The 19,232-nt window shown below is 36.8% G+C and overlaps 1 protein-coding gene across 5 annotated transcripts in view; it reads left to right on the top strand.

The window, feature by feature from the left end:
• SPICE1 (spindle and centriole associated protein 1) overlaps window positions 1–19,232 on the top strand; it is a 50,528-nt gene that overhangs the window by 17,451 nt on the left and 13,845 nt on the right. For 4 of the 5 annotated variants that reach the window (XM_046659578.1, XM_046659579.1, XM_046659581.1 and 1 more), the window contains exons 5-12: window positions 3,224–3,326; window positions 4,123–4,229; window positions 5,577–5,689; window positions 11,587–11,729; window positions 11,938–12,075; window positions 12,428–12,693; window positions 14,355–14,486; window positions 17,896–18,043. In XM_046659578.1, coding sequence (XP_046515534.1) covers window positions 3,224–3,326; window positions 4,123–4,229; window positions 5,577–5,689; window positions 11,587–11,729; window positions 11,938–12,075; window positions 12,428–12,693; window positions 14,355–14,486; window positions 17,896–18,043 — 1,150 coding nt within the window. The remainder of the gene's footprint in view (window positions 1–3,223; window positions 3,327–4,122; window positions 4,230–5,576; window positions 5,690–11,586; window positions 11,730–11,937; window positions 12,076–12,427; window positions 12,694–14,354; window positions 14,487–17,895; window positions 18,044–19,232) is intronic. The other variant, XM_046659583.1, reaches the window with a different exon arrangement.

The following is a 19,232-nucleotide window of genomic DNA, read 5'->3' as shown; positions in this document are numbered from 1 at the left end:
TGTATTCTGGCTATTCTGATTTAGTGAACCTGGGATTTAGCCCCACTTAGGTATTTTTAGACAGTTCTTACATAATTTTAATATGTTGCCAGGGTTAGGAACCTCTACTGTTAGTGAGATTCAGATATTTCCATTTAACACTGCATCTTGGAGGTTATTCCATGTCGCTGTTTAGAAACCTACTATTTCTTTTTTAGTGGCCATGTAGTATATAGTTGTACCCCAGTTATTTATTCAGTGCTTTATTAGTGGACATGTAGGGTATGTAGTAGAGTATTTTTTAAGCTTCTGGAAAAAAAATGCCCCAAATTATAGTGGTTTAAACAAAACAAATCAATTCTTCTCTTAAGAAACAGTTCAGAGCTAGGGGGCTCTGTGGTCCTTCATTGCAGGGCCTCCATCTCTGAGTACAGAATGGCTGTTCTAGCTCCCTTCAGCTGTATCCCAGCCAGCATGAAGTGGGAAAGAGAATGCGTGCTACTGCTTTTACATACCACCCACAAGTTCTGGCTTATATGCCATTGTCCAGAAATGCATCACCTGACTGTTCTCACCTGTGAGGATGGTTAGGCAATCTAGCTATGTACTTTGCTGAAACTTGGGAGTTCTGCTGTTAAAGGGAAAATGGAAAGAAAGGATATCAGTGGGTAATAGCAGTGTCTGCCACCCAGAGATTTTTTCCTGCTTTGTCACTGTAAATAATGTAATGAATATCCTTGAATATGTTTTTGAGTACACGTATACTCATAGGATAAATTCTTAAAAGTGGAATTGCTGAGTCAAAGGATATGTGCAGTTATTATTTTGATGTTGCTTAATTTGTAACGTCTCTGTTAAGGGATGTGATGGTACCAAAGGAAGAAGCCTGCTTGGGCATATCCACCCAGGCATTATCGTTATGTGTTACAGCTCCCAGGACCCATCCCCCAGGAGCACGGCTCCTAGAATAACGTAAATTAAGAGGAAAGCTCTTTGGCCAGCATCATCTTAGATTGCATTTTCTCTGTAATGCACCTGTGCCATGGGAAAAGCAAAAAGAGTCCAAATCCAAATCAGGGAGAGGGAGGCTTTGGTTAAAAATTTTGTAAATTCCAAAAGTTTAGTAACTTCCCGAGTCTCTTTGTAATTTCCCAATTCCATCTGGCTTTTATTACCAGAGAACAAAAGTGCTAGAGTGAGAAGTTTCCAATCATGTTTTTGGAGGGAACTTGACTGATCCTTTGAAAATCTAAATGTGTCCCGCTACTCATAAGTTTGGCTTTGTGCTCTGCAGACCCACCTGGGGAAGTGATATGCAGAGATTGGTTTACCTGTCAAGAGGGTGAGTTTTATCAGACAGGTGATAAAGAAATCTAGGAAAAGCAAAGGAAAGCCAATGCACTTTTCTCTGGCCACTCAAACCATCTGTCCTGAGGAGTCTGGACAGAGACCAGCAGAAGGTAGCAGCTTTCCTGGAGACCTCATTATAATTAATATCCGGTCTTGATATGGTAAAATTGTTCCTCCATAATCTGCTTCTGTCAATTATATCTCTTTATTTTGATAGGAGGTCAATGGTTTTTCTTTTTTTTGTTTTTGAGGAAGATTAGCCCTGAGCTAGCATCTGCTGCCAATCTTCCTCTTTTTGCTGAGGAAGACTGGCCCTGAGCTAACATCGGTGCCCATCTTCCTCTGCTTTATATGTGGGACACCTACCACAGCATGGCTTGCCAAGCGGTGCCATGTCCGCACCCAGGATCCTAACTGGCAAACCCCGGGCTGCTGAAGCGGAACATGTGCACTTAACCACTGCACCACTGGGCTGGCTCCAGGTTTTTCTTTTTTTATTGTAAACTCTTAAACCTGCCATTAGGAAATATTCTCTATGTAAATTTTTTAGTACGTGGTAGGTTATAATACTTCATTTACTCTCTTTTCTAAGCTCCAATTGCATGTACGTGCAAGGTGGCTAACCAGGGATAGAAATTTGGTTCATGGGATGGTATAATTTAAGCTGTAACGCCATTCTCAAATACCTCTAGAGTGGTACGCAGGTTTTTGTTGTGTCCACAACACTCCCGTGGGGTTGGGGAGGTGGTCCTATCTTCATTTACACCTCAGGAAACTAAGGTTAACGAGGTCGGATTTTGCTTAGTATCTCTTGACTGGGCCAAAGATGCCAGTCTTCTGCCTCCAAATGTGCTTTTTGCCTTCTCCAACTCCAAATCTTACTGTTTGTGGAAAGAACAAATTCAGGACTTTATTCTCACCAGCTGAGCCAGCCAACCTGCTTGGCCAAAGCAGGGGAAGAAGGGAAAAAGTCAGAATGTGATTCTTGTTATTTTTCTCAGTGTCCTAAAACAATAACTGAGGTCATATTGTCTACTTATTTCCATGGTCTAGAGAAGTTCTGGTGAAGAGCGTTTGTTCCTGGATGTTTTATTGATTTGAGTCTGTTGGAAACTGGGCAGTTTCCAATTTCGAGACTCCTTTCAAGTTAAGAGCACCATCTGGTGGTGATGGGTTGAGTTGACCTTTTATGCCAGCCTGTGCATCCTTGCTTGTAATTGTGAAAGTTAAGTTGAAAGTGCATAATCAAAGGCCCTACTGTAGTAGTATTTTTTGAGTTCTCATCTCTCCAGGATAAAAACTCAACTTGATTATAAATGCAGAAGCATCACTTTTGTGTTTAATGCCCCAAAACTTGTGTCTTGCATCATGTTTTTTTAAGTTATAGGTCATGACCCATTCCTGGAGTATGAAGTCACTTTAGTGATTGAAACACCTCTAAGTCTATGGCTCAAAGATTCCTTTCTTTAATTAGTGTTTTTCAAACTGTGGATCACAACTTGTTAATGGATTGTGAAGTCAAGTTAGGGGGTTGAAACCATCTTCTTTTTTAAAAAAAGAACAGAAACTAAAAAGAAAATAGAGTGGTTCTCAAAGAGTAAGATTAAGTAAAACTTTTATTTTGTTATATGTTTACATTTACATTTGTGTGTATACTGGGTCACAATTTAATCGCTTATTTCTTGGTTTGGATTGTAGCCAAGTATTTGAAATCCACTGATTATTGTAATAGCTCCATCTACTGGTACTTAAGGATATTGCCACTGAAGGCTCTTAGGAAGGTAGTGGCCTATGGTTATTTTTATGCTCTGTGTCTTTGGACTTTTCCTTCGTGAATTGATAAATATTTATATTTTTTTCTGAATAATAATATTTATCATTAACCTGTGTCTAGATTCTTTCTGATCAATACCAGATGCAGGATGTATTGGAAAAATCTGATCATTTGATGGCTGCAGCAAAAGATCTGTTTGTTGATTTTCCTCGTAGGCGCACAGGTAAAATATTCAATTCAAACAAAAGCTTCTTTTTGTTAACCGTAGCCCACAGCTAGCTATTTGGAAGAATTTGAAATCTTTTTTCAGGCATCTTATTATTTATATTACAAGTATTCTAAAGTAGATAGCATACAAATGTTAGGCATAGATTCATTATAATTTGTTTACTTTTCACTTAGAATATTAACTATTACAAACTGCTTAGCTAAAGAAAGGTAAATTGTTATTACTTACTAAAATATTTTATGGTGAAATGTATAAGATATTATAATTTAAAATGACAATTTTCAGTTTATTAATATTAAATTATCATATAATTAAAGTATCTGTTTATATGTAATTTGAGTAAAGCTTAATTTGAAACCTAAAACAACTTCAGTCTCTCTAAAAGGAACTTTGCCTCTTGTCAGATACACAGTGTTGTTCACTTTAATGTGGTTATAATCCATTGTTTATCTTAATCCCTAAAAACAGATCATTAGTTTTTCGTTCAAGATTTGAACCTGGGGTGGCCTCTTATTAGTGTGACTCTGGGCCAGTTGCTTCCCATCTCTGAGTTTCAGTTTACTGATCTGTAAAATATTAATAGTAACAAGCTCATGGGCTTTTGTGAGGGTAAAATGATTTATGTGAACGCGTTTAACACAGTGTCTGGTATAGTAAGCAGTATGTGAGTTGCTATTATTATGATTTAGGATTTTCATATAATGATACAAACCTATGGCAGTGTATAGTTCTTGTGAAGTCAATTTAGTTAAATGAAACAAAATCGTCATTACTTGTCTTCCTTGTGCAGCGTTTCCTAATGTAACAGTGGCTCCCGATTCCTCTCAAGGTCCCATCGTGGTAAATCAAGACCCTGTCACCCAGGCCATCCTCAGTGAGTCTGTTGTGGAGCCTCAGGTAATGTGCTCTGCTCACAGCCACGACGCTCATGCTGAAATTAAGTTTAAGTTGATGCAGGCATTGTGGTAGACGTTCCAGAAGCTTAGCTATGAACAAATACCAAGTCGTGGCTGCTAGAATTGTTCTCGCTCAAGCGTATTGCATTTTCTGTGAGTAATGTTTGTACTAAATGAGATAGGACTGGACGACGATAGCTGACGTTTATTGAGTGTTTACCTAGGAGGTAGGCACTATTATTATCCCCATTCAGCAGATAAAAAACTGAGGCTCAGAGAAATTAAGTGACTTGTTCAAGATTACATATATAGCTATTGGCATCAGAGATGGCATTCAGTCCAGGCTCCCTGGCTCCCTAAGACTGTGCCACCGTCTGCCGGTTTGGAAACAGCAGGAAGTCTCTGCACTGCCCACTTTGGAGTCAGGTGGATCTGTGTTCATGTTCAGCTGCTTACTAGCTGTTTGATCGTGAGTTGATTTCTTAAGGGCTCTGAGTTGGTTCAGAGTGTTTTTGTTTTTTTGTTTTTTGTTAAATAGAAATAGAACATACCTGCTACAGTTGTTGTGAGGATCAGCTGAGATAAGTTATGCAAAGTGCCTCGCATAATACCAGATTATAGTTCTTCATTAAGTGTTAGTCCCTTCTAATGTATTAGTATGTTGAAAAAGTAGCTACCCAGGAAACTTGGAATTTATTGACAGTCACGTGGGAAAATTATATTATAGTAGTAAAACATTAATTCGCTGTATCCTCACCCAATTGGACCTCTTAATCAAAATGTTGAGAATTTTGAGATAGAAAACATTTTTAAAAAGCCCATGAAGAATTTAATACTAAAATAAATACAACTTTTTAGGAATGACCAGGACTCAGTACCTGTTTAATGCAATTTGCTAAGTTGTTTGTATCTTCTATGAAACAAAGATCATCAGTTAGAGGGATGATCCTGGGAATTACAAAGTCAGAATCATAAAAGACATGACATGTGTACTCTTTTCTACTTATAAAGGCAATTAAGTAGAATGCTACACATATTTTAAATAGCCAAAACCCGTTAGCCACATTCCTAGCCGAAAACCACTTATGGTTTGGCACTTATTAAAAAGTTAGCTTTCAGATAGTCATAGTCTCTCACATTTAAATGTGGATGAGCTGAAGCCAGTAGAGAGAGAAGTTGAAGATAGAGGAGAGAGAAGGGGCTCTTCGTGGAGCAGAGAGGGTTTGCGTTCTAGAACACATGTGGAGGGATTAGCTTCGAAGGAGGGACCTCTCTTCTGTTATGAAAAAAAGAAGGAAAGGATGAATGTTTATATACACTTGTTACTTTTATTGCTGTTTTGAGAAAGGCTCTTAATGAAGTCGATAATGAAGAAGAAGGAACTGTTAACAGCCAGTCAGAAGACAGTGAGAATGAATTGGATAACTCTGTTGACTCTCAGTCTAACATGAATACAGACAGGTATGTATATATGGCATAAATATCTACAGTGCTTCCCTTCTGTCCAAGAATTTCTCTTTCTTTTTTTCCCCCAGCTTTATTGAGATATAATTGATATATAATATTGTGTAAGTTTAATGTGTACAACATGTTGATTTGATACACTTGTATGTTGCAAAATGATTACCACCACAGTGTTAGCTGTACCTCCATCACATCACATAATTACCATTTCTTTTTTGGGGTGAGAACAATTAAGATCTACTCACTCAGCAGCTTTCAAGTATATAGTACAATATTATTAGCTATAATCACCATGTTATACATGAAGTACAGTATGAAGTTATTCATCTTATAGCTAGAAATTTTTTCCGTTTTACCATCTCCCCATTTCCCCACCCCTAGCCCCTGGTGACCACCAATCTACTCTCTGTTTCTGTGAGTTTGACTCTTTAGATTTTCACATGTTAGTGATATTACACAGTATTAATATTCACTGCCTGACTTATTTTACTTATCACAATTCTCTCAAGGTTCATCCACCTTGTACAAATGGCAGGATTTCCTTCTTTCTCATGGCTGACTAATATTCCATTGTATGTATATATCACATCTTCTTTATCCATTCATCTGTTGACAGACACTTGGGTTGTTTCCATATCTTAGCTATTGTGCTTATGTAATGCTGCCATGAACATGGGAGTGCAGATATCTCTTCAAGATCCTGTTTTCATTTCCTTTGGATAAATACCCAGAAGTGAAATTGCTGCATTGTATGGTAGTTATATTTTTAATTTTTCGGGAACCTCCACACTTTTTTCCAAAGTGGCTGCACCAATTTACATTCCCATCAACAGTGCGCAAGCATTCTCTTTTCTCCACATCCTCGTTAGCATTTATCCTTCTCTTTTTGATGACAGTCATTCTAACAGGTGTGAGGTGGTATCTCATTGTGGTTTTGATTTTCATTTCCCTCATGATTAGTGGTGTTGAGTACTTTTTTCATGTACCTGTTGGCTATTTGTATGTCTTCCTTGGAAAAATGTTCAGTTCCTCTGCCCATTTTTTTATTGGATTGTTTTTTGCTATTGAGTTGTATCAGTTCTTTATATATTTTAGGTATTAACCCATTATCTGATATATGATTTGCAGGTATTTTCTCCCATTCCATAGGTTGGTTTTTCATTTTGTTTACCATTTCTTTTGCTGTGCAGAAGCTTTTTGGTTTGATGTCGTCTCACTTTATTTTTGCTTTTGTTGCTTGTGCTTTGGTCTTCAGATCCAAAAAATTGTTTCCAAGAGCAATGCCAAGGGACTTTTTTCCCCCTATATTTTCTTCTAGGAGTTTTACATTTCAGCTCTTATGTTTAAGTCTTTAATCCGTTTTGAGTTAATTTTTGTGAATGGTGTAATATAGGGATCCAATTTCATTCTTTTGCACCTTTTTATCCAGTTTTCCCAACACCATATATAGGAGCATTCAAGTTCTTTCCAGTGTTTTTCAATTACAAGAATTCTGTGGTGAATAACTTGTGCATATGTGTTTTTATATTATTGGAGGTCCATATTTGGGGTAAATTGCCAGAAGTAGGATTTTTGAGTTAAAAGGTAAATACTATGTAATTTTGTTAAAAATTGATGAAGTCTGCTTTATGGGGGTTGTAGTATTTTCCAGTCCCATTGGAAATATACAAGAGTGCCTACACCAGAGTGTGTTGTCAGACTTTTTCATTTTTGTTGATTTCATTCGTGAGAAATGCTATCTCAGTATAGTTTTACTTTGCATTTCTCTTCTGAGTGAAAATCTTTTCATATGCAAATCTTTTCATATATTTAAGGGACATTACAATGAATTGTCTGTTCATGTCTTTTATCTGCTTTTCTTTTAGAGTTTTGTTCTTTTTCTCTTAATTTGTGAGTGTTCTTTCCATATTAAAGATATTAGCCTTTTATCTGTGTAATATGTTATATTTTCTCCCAGTTTGTTGTCTTTTCAATTTGCTGTGGCTTTTTTCTTTCCCTACCAAGTGAAAGATTTAAAAAACGTATATACAGTTTGAATTTATCATTCATTTTTGTTCTTTTAGATCTTGAGTCATACTCTGAAATTCTTTCCTAAAACTGATTTTAGAGGAGTTCACTCATGTTTTCTTCTAATACTCGTGTGCTTTTATTTTTTATATTTAGTTCTCTGATCCACTTAGAGTTTATTTCGGTATATAGTATGAGCTATGGATCCAATTTTTATCTTTTCCTAAATGGCAATCCAGTTGCCCCAAAAGCATTTATTAAAAAGACTGTCCTTGCCCACTGACTTGAGATGCTACCTGTGTACATAAATTACCATGTGTACTTTGATCTGTTTCTGGACTTTCTATTCTAGTCTGCTGGCTTTGTTTCTCTAGTCATGCTCCAGCACAACACTGCTTTAATTAGAGGGAGTTTATAGTGTTTTAATAGACTTCTTTCATAGCCTTTTTTTCTTCAGTTTTCTTAATGATTCTTACATGTTTAATTTCCATATGAACTTTAGTATCAACTTATCTAGCTTCAAGGAAAAGCTTATTAGTATTTTTGTTACATTAATAAATTAACTAGAGAGAACTGATGTCTATTATGTTGTTTTACTATCTAAGAACAAAGTATGTTTTTCCATTTGTTGAAGTCTACTTTTCCGTTTTTGAAGAATGTTTTTCTCATATAGGTTTTGGTCATTTCTTGTTAAATTTATTCCTAAGTCTTTTTGTTTTTATGTTACTCTTTTATATGGGGTTTTCTCTTCTGTTACACTTTCTGACTAGTGTTTGTGAAGGCTAATGATTTCAGTGTGTTATCGGTATCCTGCTACCTTATTGAATCTTGGTTGAGTTAGTTTTAGCATTGACTTTCTAGGGTTTTCCAGATATTCTCTCATGTCTTCTGCAAATAGACATAGTTTTATTTGTTTTCTAAGTCTGGTTGGTTTCTTTTGTATATAGCAGTAACTATAAGACAGTGTTAAATAATAGTGGAAATAGTGAGCATCCTTGTGTTTTTCCTTATCTGTGAAAATGACTCTATTGTTTCCTCTTAAGTAAGGTGCTGGCTTCAGTACTGAGGGTTTGTTTGTTTTTTTAATAATGCTAAGGAAATACCTATCAAATCCTATTTTCTTGAGTGTTTTTTTAAACCAGAAATTAAAACTGAATTTTGTCAAAGACTTTTTCAGATTCTATAGAGATAATCATATAAGTTTCCTGCTTAGATGTATTAATATGGTGTATTATATTATGGACTTCTTAATATTGAACTGTTCTTTCATTCTTGAAATAAATGCCACCTGGCCGTGGTGTATTATTTTCATTATTGTGGTGTTGAATGTTGTTTGTTAATATTTTATTTAGTATTCTTGCATTAATATTTATAAGTGATATTGTCTATAAATTTTTTACTATAAAATATCAGATTGAGGTAACAGTGTTATACTTGATTTCGTAAGAAGCATCTGGAAGGTTTCCTAATTGTTTAAGTCCTGGAACAATTTATATGGTATTGGGACCGTATGTTCCTTGAAGGTTTGGTAGAAATCCCCTGTGAAACTGAGCCTGGTGCTCTTTTGTGGGGAAGTGCTGTAATAACTTTATTTCCTCTATGGAGTTTGGATTATTTAAGCTTTTTATATCTATTCAGGTCAATTTTGGTAAATTGTATTATACTGGTAAATTATATTATCCATTTCATCTAGATTTATCAGTGTATTTCCATAGACGTATGCGAATAATTTCTGTACTTCTAAAAAGTGTCTTCTGTTTCAGTGCTGATCTCCCCCTTGTCTTTTCTTTTGGTCCTCCCCCCTTTTTAAAATTAGGTTGGTTAGTGGTTTGTGTATTTTGTTAAATTTTCAAAGAACCTGAATTTTGACTTATTAATTAGAGCTACTATTTTTCTGATTTCTTCCTCATTCATTTTTTTTTTAAAGATTGGCACCTGAGCTAACATCTATTGCCAGTCTTCTTTTTTTTCTTCTTCTTCTCCCCAAAGCCCCCCAGTACATAGTTGTATATTCTAGTTGTAGGTCCTTCTGGTTGTGCTATGTGGGGTGCTGCCTCAGCATGGCTTGATGAGCAGTGCGATGTCCACACCCAGGATCCGAACTGGTGAAACCCTGGGCTGCTGAAGTGGAGTGTACGAACTTAACCACTTGGCCATGGGGCTGGCCCCCACTCGTCAATTTTTGTTTTTATCTATATTTCCTTTCTTGTGCTTTCTTTTGGTTTACTTTATTTTTTCTAGCTTTTTGAGTTTGGGAATTTAGTACATTTATTTTCGTTCTTTCATTTTTAATTGATAAACATGTTTAAGGTTTTCAGTTTCCCTCTAATCACTGCTTTAAATATGCACTGTACATTTCGATATGTAATGTTTTGTTATTTTAGAAATTAGGTAATTTCAGTTTATATTTTCTCTTTTATCTAAGAATTATTTAATAGAAAGGTTTTTTTTAAGTTTTCAGATAGAAGAGCATCTTTGTTTTTTGTTTTGTTATTTCTAGTTTTATTACATTGCCTTCAGAGTGTGATTTGCAATATTTCTACTTGTGGTGCGATATTTCTACTTGTGGAACTTAATGTTTTCTTTGTGGCCTATTATACGATCAGATTTTTGTGAATGTTCCATGTGTGCTTGAGAAGAAGGTATATTCTCTATTTATAAGGTATAAAGTTCTATGCATATATCCATAAGATCTACCACATTGATTATTGTTTACTTCTTCCATAGCCTTACTTATTTTTGCCCCTATGTTATATTGAGAGTAGTGTGTTATTTTACTATTGGTGTGTTTCTATCTATTTTTCTTTGCATTTGATGTTTCAGTATATTTAATTCTATTTGGAGTCAAATACCTCCATCCTTATGAAGGTGACTGTTGTATATTCTGGTACCTGGATGTCCATAAGTGTTCTATCTTCGTTGTGAATTATGGCTTTTAGCGTTAAAAGTGTCTGTCACATTTGATGCCTTTTAGCTCCAGTTCTACTTTGTTTGATATCAGTGATGAAACCTCTGCTTTCTTCTTGTTTCTAATTGCCTCTTTCATCTTTGCTCATCCTTTTGTTTAGAGCCTTTGTTAATTATTTTGTTCTAGATGTATCTCTTGTATTCAACATAGAATTGGGTCTTGCCTTGTTAACCAATTTGAAGATCTTTTTCTTTTAATTGGTAAAGTCAGCTTTTAATATTTATTGATATGATTGATATTTTTGAAGTCAGCTTTGTCATTTTATAGTACCATGTGTATTATAGATTTTACTTATCCATTTATGAGCTGGTGGACATTTGGGTTGTTTTCACTTTTTGGGCCCCTACCTCATTTAAGTCTCAGGGCAATTGAGAAATAGACAAAGGAATCAGACAGCTTTGGAGATTAAAATATCAGCTTTATCAGTGATAAAGATGATTACAGCAAAAGGCTCTTCCACCCCTACAGTGAAGCTCTTCTCGCTCCCTCTCCCCTGTCCCCATCACACATTGGGCTGAGACTGCTCCAGTCACTTTACTTCAGCGATGAGCAGAGACTGTGCTCGGAGGATAGGCTCCATTGTAGGAGAGAGAGACCAGAAGGGACCAATCCATGTACTTTCTCTAGAGAAAGAAGGGGGAAGATGGAGCCCATACCACACAACTTCAGAAAGGGCAGAACACCTGCTTTAGGAGCCAACATGGCTGGGAAAGTGGGAGGGAGATGGAATGGTTCCTTCTAATACTAAAAAGACTTGGCACTTTAACTCTCTGTCTGTCTTATAAGTTAAAGCAAAACATGTTTTTCCTTTGATTATGAATTGTTAAAAGTTTCTCCCAATCAAACATATAAGCAGTTGAAAAGTTTAAATGATAGCACTTATTAATTCTAATATAGCTTGTTGTCTCATAATTAATAGATTTCTCCACCAACTAAAGGAAGATAATTCTGAATTAATTAATAAACTATGGACTGAAATGCAGCAGAAAATGGCAACACAATCACAAATAACAACCCCTCCAAGAGCTCCTTCACCTGCCCCTCCGTCAGGGGAACAAAAAGGTTTGTTCTCATGTTGTATTATTTCTCACAGAGTTGTAGCTTGCTTTATTATGTTCTTTCTTAAACACAGTAAATTTTAAAGGAATGTTATTTGAGTTTTGACTGTCTTGGCCTAATTGAGTAAAACATTGATTGACTTGTCAATTGATATACTTAAAAATTTTTTTTTGTTCACTTGAGATATTTTTGGAAATATTCTTCCTTTTAGCTGCTCTGAATGCTACCAGTGCTGTCAAGAGAATCCACAGCAGGCTTCAACCTGAAGAATCTACTGAAACTCTAGACTCAAGCTATGTTGTGGGACAAGTGCTGAACTCAAGGAAGCAAAAACAACTATTTAATAAAGGTTCATTCTCTTAATTTACAAAGATGAGTTATTAAACATGTAACTTGATACAGCTATCTTAGTCTCTTAGTAAATATCTTTTCCCTTAAACTCATCCAGTTGGATCCAACTAAGTTAGAATTTGTTGAATGGTAGCCAAGAAATGCCTTCTTTTATCCCGTGGAACTCAGTAGAAAGATGGTTCTATTACATTCATTATAGATAATATAAACCTGGTTTAAGCTGTGTAGATATTTATGAGAAAATGGTGATAACTTCTGTAAAACCTTTTAGAAATTGTGAACAACAGTCAAAGGATTTTCGGGTATAATCTTTCCTGGTCTTAAAATGGAATGACTTCTGTCATTGTCAGTAAAAAGAAAACCAGATTTGCATGCTTCTTCCAAGCTGAAGAAAAACATATTATCAGCCAACACAGCCTCTGCAGACTTGCCAAATAGCAGTAACCCCAGCCTGGATGTCCTCAAACACTTGATCCGTGACGTGGAACACGAAGTGGAAGAATACGAGCGGTGGACAGGACGCGAGGTCAAGGGACCGCAGAGCAGTCAGGGTCTCACGGGCTTCACCCTGTCGCTGGTGAGCTCCCTCTGTCGCCTGACTCGGTACCTTAAAGAGGTGAGAGCATGGGGTTCCTAGAGTCTCCTCTTCAGAGTGCTGGCGGAAATGTGTGGGCTTTTTTCCATCTACACTTAATTTATTGCAACCTCCAAATAAAGCATAGTCAAATTAGAATAGCTTTGTTTAACTACCTCAGTTTTAGATTATCTGGAGTAAAGATTCATCCTCTTAATTTCCCTCTACATCCTGATACAGGTAACATCAGATAAGTGATGTGGATTTTAATATGAGTTTTAGTAAAATATAGTTAGGTAAATCTGCTATAAATAAAATTATATCATGTACTAATAATATTACCGTTGGGCAGTTATAGATTAATTAGAACTACTAAATGTGTCGTCATTCCACTGCTTTTCTCTGCTTTCTCCTGCCACTTTAGTTCAGTTTGGAGAGTGGAATGCCTGTAGTCTGTAGACGTAGGTTAGGAAGATTCTTCATGTGATCCGTATGACCGGTGACAGGCTTTACTTCAGTGTCTGAAGTGGGAGATATTTTGTTGTTGTGAAAATAATTTATAAAACAAGCAAGAATGGTTTCTTTAATTCATTTGTGAGTAATACTCAGTCCTCAGAATGCTGTGGAATTAGAATTAACTTTGTATGTCATCTTTAAAAAAATCTATTTAAATGGTTATTTATTTTTGTATTGAAATTTGTTAAATATGGCAAAAAATGTTTAAGGAAAGTCTGTTATTAAAAAACGTTGATTTACCACTGAAAAGTTAATTCAGGTGTTTCAATTTCTTTGGAACTGGCTTCCTAAATTGCGTTTTAATGAAAGATTTATTGTACTGTCAGACTTATGAAAGTGTTGACATTCAGGAATCTCCAGGGGTGTACCTCTGGCTCTCTGAAAGTATCACAGGCTTACAAGCAGGTTCTTTTTAGTTAATCACTCACTTTACAAAGCTGACCCATTTACACCTGTTATCATTTATTTTAAATTTTATTTTTAAACTTAAGTTTTGAATTGCTGATACATTCACGTGGTATGAAATTCAAAGATACAGAACGGTGTATGAGGAAAAATACAATTCCCACTCTAATTTCCATTTAACCTATTTGTTTCCTTGCAGCCAACTATCATTACCAGACACCAGTGTATCCTTCTAGAGATGGTCTACATATAGTCAAGCAAGACGTATATGTTCTTCCCTGCACTTTCTTCTATGAAGATTGTGGTTATTTAATTCTGTATACCGTTCTGTTTATTATCTTCTGTTTAAAGAAGGGAAGCAGATAAAGCACTACATTTTAATGAATTGTAAATCTTTTAATAAAAATATTTCGGGGCCAGCCCAGTGGCGCAGTGGTTAAGTGCGCACGTTCTGCTTTGGCAGCCTGGGGTTCGCTGGTTCAGATCCCGGTTGCAGACATGGCACCGCTTGGCAGGCCATGCTGTGGCAGGTGTCCCACCTATAAAGTAGAGGAAGATGGGCACGGATGTTAGCTCAGGGCCAGTCTTCCTCAGCAAAAAGAGGAGGATTGGCAGCAGATGTTAGCTCAGGGCTAATCTTCCTCAAAAAAAAAAAAATTTCATTCTCATTATCGTCACATATATACCCTGTAAGTATTGTCTTCTTCGACAGCTTTGAGTAAAGAGTTTAGTTTTCAAGCTATGATGCTACTGATGGGGGTTTATTTGATATGTTTTTGTAGAGTGAGCTCCAACTGCGTAAAGAAGTAGAGACAAGGCAGCAACTGGAACAAGTGTTAGGTGATCATCGAGAGCTCATTGATGCTCTGACAGCTGAAATTCTTCTTCTTAGAGAAGAAAATACTGCTACCCAGGTACTTCAAGAGATCCCAGACGTTTCTGTGTTTAGTGGTATAAATCATCTGTAAGACTGTATGAGATTCTCTTCTAGTTGCCTTTGGTTTAGTTGTGCTGATGTGATGACTTGTCACTTCTTTATTATCATCAATGGTAATGTTTATTGAACATTTATTATATTGGAGGTACTGTAGCTGAGACCTGAACATGAGTAGTGTATGGAATAAGTCTACTTACTATCTTTAAGGGACATGCTATTGAGTGGGGAAGACAGAATCTACATTTAAATGATAGCTACCAATACTTTAGCAGTTTATCCAAAATGTGACATGAGTGCTGGATAGCTACTTTTAATTTCAAAGCAGCAGAGGATACCCTTTGAGGAAGCCTCCTGTAATCCTGTGCCATTTTGCCATTTAAAGTTGTTTATGGTATCTTCATAGTTATAAGTCCTCTGCCTCTTGTCGGGCTAGGTGCTCCTCTTTTCTTTTTTTAAGACTTATACAGTATTTCTTCTAGAAAACCTTCCTGCCTCTGTGCTGCATTAAATATTCTGCCTTTGTGCACTTGTGACACCCTCTGGATGTTGCTCTCATTGCGTTTACCAAGTTGTGTTATCCGTACGTGTGCACCTGCCTCCTAGACTGTGAGCTGCTTGAGGGCAAAGATGGTTTTATTCATCTTCTTGTTCTCGAATGGTGGTTATTGTTACTTTTATTTATCAGCCAAAAGAGACTAGAAAAGCAATAGTTAGTAGACGGTTGTGTTTGTGTCAATGGACATTAGATGTAAGACATGCAATTTTTTTATTTATACGTATAGTTCACATACCATTTAACTCATTCTTTTAAAGTGTACAATCCAGCGTATTTTAGTATATTCATAGAGTTGTGCTCCAACTATTGTCTAATTCCAGAACATTTTCACCACTCCAAAGCAGAGCCCCATACTCGTCAGCAGTCACTCTCCATTCTCTCCTCCCCCCAGCCCCTGGCAACCACAATCCTACTTTATATTTTTATAGATTTGCCTAATCTGGATACTTCATATAAATGAAATCATGCAATATGTGGTCTTTTGTGTCTGACTTCTTTCACTTAGCATAATGTTTCAAGATTCGTCCATGGTGTATCAGTACTCATTCCTCTTTATTATCCAATAATATTCTGTAATGTGGATATATCACATTTTGCTTATCCATTCATCAGTTGATGGACATTTGAGTTGTTTCCATTTTTTGTGTATTATGAATGAATAATGCTGTTATGAACATTCATGTACAAGTATTTGCGTGAACATATGTTTTCAATTCTCCTGGGAAAATGGGCAGTTTGAAATGTAGTTATTTGTTCACCAAATCTTTATTGCGCCCCTACTGTGGGCCTGGAAATACAGTAGTGAACAAAAAAGAAATCTTTGTCTTCATGGACCTTATATTCTAAATAAATCATTTAAAAAAAAGGTGAAGTATACGGAAGTTAGATGGTGATGGTGATATGTACTATAAAGAAAAATAAGACAAGTAAGAGGCAGAGGCGGTGCCTAGGTTGGGAGGTTGTACATGGACGTGACATTTGAGTGAAGGCCTGAAGGAGGTGAGGGAACAAGCAGGCAGATAGCTGAGAGAAGAGCAGTGCGGGCAGAGGAACAGCAAGTGTTAAGATCTTGAGGTGGGAGGGTGGTGTTGACTCAAAAAACCAAGGGGACCAGTGTGGCTGGAGTGGAGTGTGGGAAGGGGAGGACAGTAGGCGACGAGAGTAGATAAGCCAGATCATGTGGAGCCTTGCAGCTGGTGAAGACTTGGGCTTTTATGCTGAGTGAGATGGGAAACTGCTGAAGAGTGTTGAGTAGAGAAGAGATGTCATCTGATTTAGGTTTTAAGAGGATCACTCTGGGCTGCTATATTGAGACTAGATCAGAGATCACCACCCTTTCTCAGTTCATGGTGCTTTTAGTGTCTCAAGATACTCCTAGGCCAAAAGAAATACCCAGCAGTTCCATTTATTAAGCAGTTATGCTCAAACAACTTAATAAGTATTTATGTCTTAGCAACTTAGATGCTGTTTGAAAAAATATGTGTAAATTGATAGAAAAGTCATACTTTTATTCATGATTAAGTAACCACAATTATTTACTAGTGGAATGTGTGTACCTGTTGGGCACTGTGCAGCTTCTCAAAGTCTGGAATCATATTGGACACCTTCACTCTGATTTCCTCGTCCACAATAATTTTTGTGTAGTATTGCTGTTTAGACACCACTGAAAACTAAGCTTCATGAAGATATGACATCATCAAAAGGAGTGTATCTCAATCTTATGTTGAATCTGTGAACTGCCTCAAGCTAGTATTTCACTGGTGCTTGATAGATGCTGAGCACCAATGCTTCCCTTGAAAATTTAAAATGTCCTGTGTTACCCCTGTGATGTAGTCTGGTGCCCCAAGGAGCCTCTTTAGGAACTTTATAGGACAAGACTCTAGGTGGCCAAGCACAGAAGCAGAGTGTTACAGACAGGAGTTATTGGAATAATTCAGGTGAGACATGGCAGCTTGGTCTAGGTTGGAAGTGGGAGAGGTTGTGAAAAGTTTCAAACTCTGAATATATTTTGGAGGCAACCAGTAGGATTTGCTGATGGGTTGGATATGGGGTGAAGGAGAAGATGGGAGAGAAGAAGACTCATGGGTGATTCCCAAGTTTTAGACTGGGCAATTGGAGGGATGGAGTTGTTGATGAGGTGGGGATGTTCAGGAGGAACATTTAGGTTTGTATGTTTTAGGTTTGAGAAGCCTATGTGAGTTCTACATGGAGATGTTGGGTAGGCCATTGGATATATGAGTGTGGAGTTTGGGAAAAAACTTGGGCTGGTATAAAAATGTTTAGTATACTTCATTCAGTAGTCTTACTAATAATATTTCTGTCTTCTGACCACCTCTAATTTTGATCAAGTGTTTGTACATCTTGGTGATACATATCTCTGAGTGTGTGTATAATATATGTATTTTTTCTCTTAACATTATTTTATATATCTTGCCATAAATTTTTATAGTGCTCATGTTTATTGCTTTAAATGCCTGTGGAATATTCTTTTGAGTGTCCTCCACCTGATGTCACTGCCTCTTGGGGGAGCTTGAGAGTCAGTTGATATCATCTATATAAAGAGGATTTGTAAATCAAAAGCCCTATAAAAAGGTTAACTGTTATTATTGTCACAGTGTATTTATTAATTAATAATATTCCACTATTTATTTAGCTATTCCTCTATCACAGGACTTTTAAAATATTTATGATTATGTATTCTTATGAGTGCATTGTTTTACTGTTTGAGTGAAATTCTGAAATTCTTAATGTATTTAAAATAATGATAGTTGTGCATATCTAGGTGATGATTTGATGTGCCAATGATGTTATTTGATTTTCTTTTCTCTAGGCGAGGCTTCAACAGTACATGGTCACAACAGATGAGCAGCTTATATCGCTCACACATGCCATTAAGAGCTGTCCTGTGATAAATTACAACAAGGAGATTCAGGCATCAGAAGGGGGGACCACAAGTAGAAGAACTGTAGACAATCCAGGTGAGTGTGGTCTTATTATCCCGGATTGGTTTTAAAATGCTCATTGTAAACAAACAAAACTATAAACTTATATGGAGTGGTTGGCTGTTTATGCACATACAGCACCATCACTACTATGATTGATACTACTATTTCCAGCTAATATTTATTGGATACTTGCTCTATGCCAGGTACTTTTTAATGTGTTTTACATGCATTATCCCATTTAATCCTCATAATAGTCTTATGAGGTAGGTGTTACTATTATCCTCATTTTTCAGATGAAGACGTTAAGGCTTAGAGACGGTTAGTAACTTAGCAAAGTCACACAGATAGAAAGTAGAACTAGCTTCCTAGACGAGTGGGTATTTAGTGCTAATACTTTCTTTTTTTAAAAAATTTTATTGAGGTCATATCAGCTTAGAATATTGTATAAATTTCGGGTATACATTGTTATATTTCAGTTTCTGTATAGGCTGCGTTGTGTTCACCACCAATAGTCTAGTTTTTATCTGTCACCATACACATGTGTCCCTTTATCCCCCCCCACCCTCCTCTCATTCCCTTCCCCTCTGGTAACCACTAATCTGTTCTCATCGTCCATGTGTTTATCTTCCACATATGAGTGAAATCATATGGTGTTTGTCTTTCTCTATCTGACTTATTTCACTTAGCATAATACCCTCAAGGTCCATCCATATTGTCACAAATGGCACAACCTTGTCCCTTTTTTTTGAGAAAGATTAGCCCTCAGCTAACATCTGCCACCAATCCTCCTCTTTTTGCTGAGGAAGACTGACCCTGAGCTAACATCCGAGCTCATCTTCCTCTGCTTTTTATGTGGGATGCCTGCCACAGCATGGCTTGATAAGTAGTGTGTAGGTCCGTACCTGGGATCCAAACCAGTGAACCCTGGGCTGCTGAAGCAGAGCGCGTGAACTTAACTGCTATGCCACTGAGCTGGCCCCTCTTGTCTTTTTTGATGTAGTGCCAATACTTTTAATGACAGTGCTTCAGGTTCAGGAGGAGAAGAGATGGTCTTGGAAAGAAAAAAAATACTGAGTTTTAGAAATTCCTAACTTCTGTTCATTTGTGGTGGGGTTTTTTTTTTTTTTTTTTGGCTGAGGAAGATTGTCCCTGAGCTCACATCTGTACCAGTCTTCCTGTATCTTGGATGTGGGATGCCACCACAGCATGGCTTGATGAGCAG

Source organism: Equus quagga, chromosome 4, assembly GCF_021613505.1.
Source record: "Equus quagga isolate Etosha38 chromosome 4, UCLA_HA_Equagga_1.0, whole genome shotgun sequence".
Classification (NCBI taxonomy): Eukaryota; Metazoa; Chordata; class Mammalia; order Perissodactyla; family Equidae; genus Equus; species Equus quagga.
This window is presented reverse-complemented; position numbering and strand designations above follow the sequence as displayed.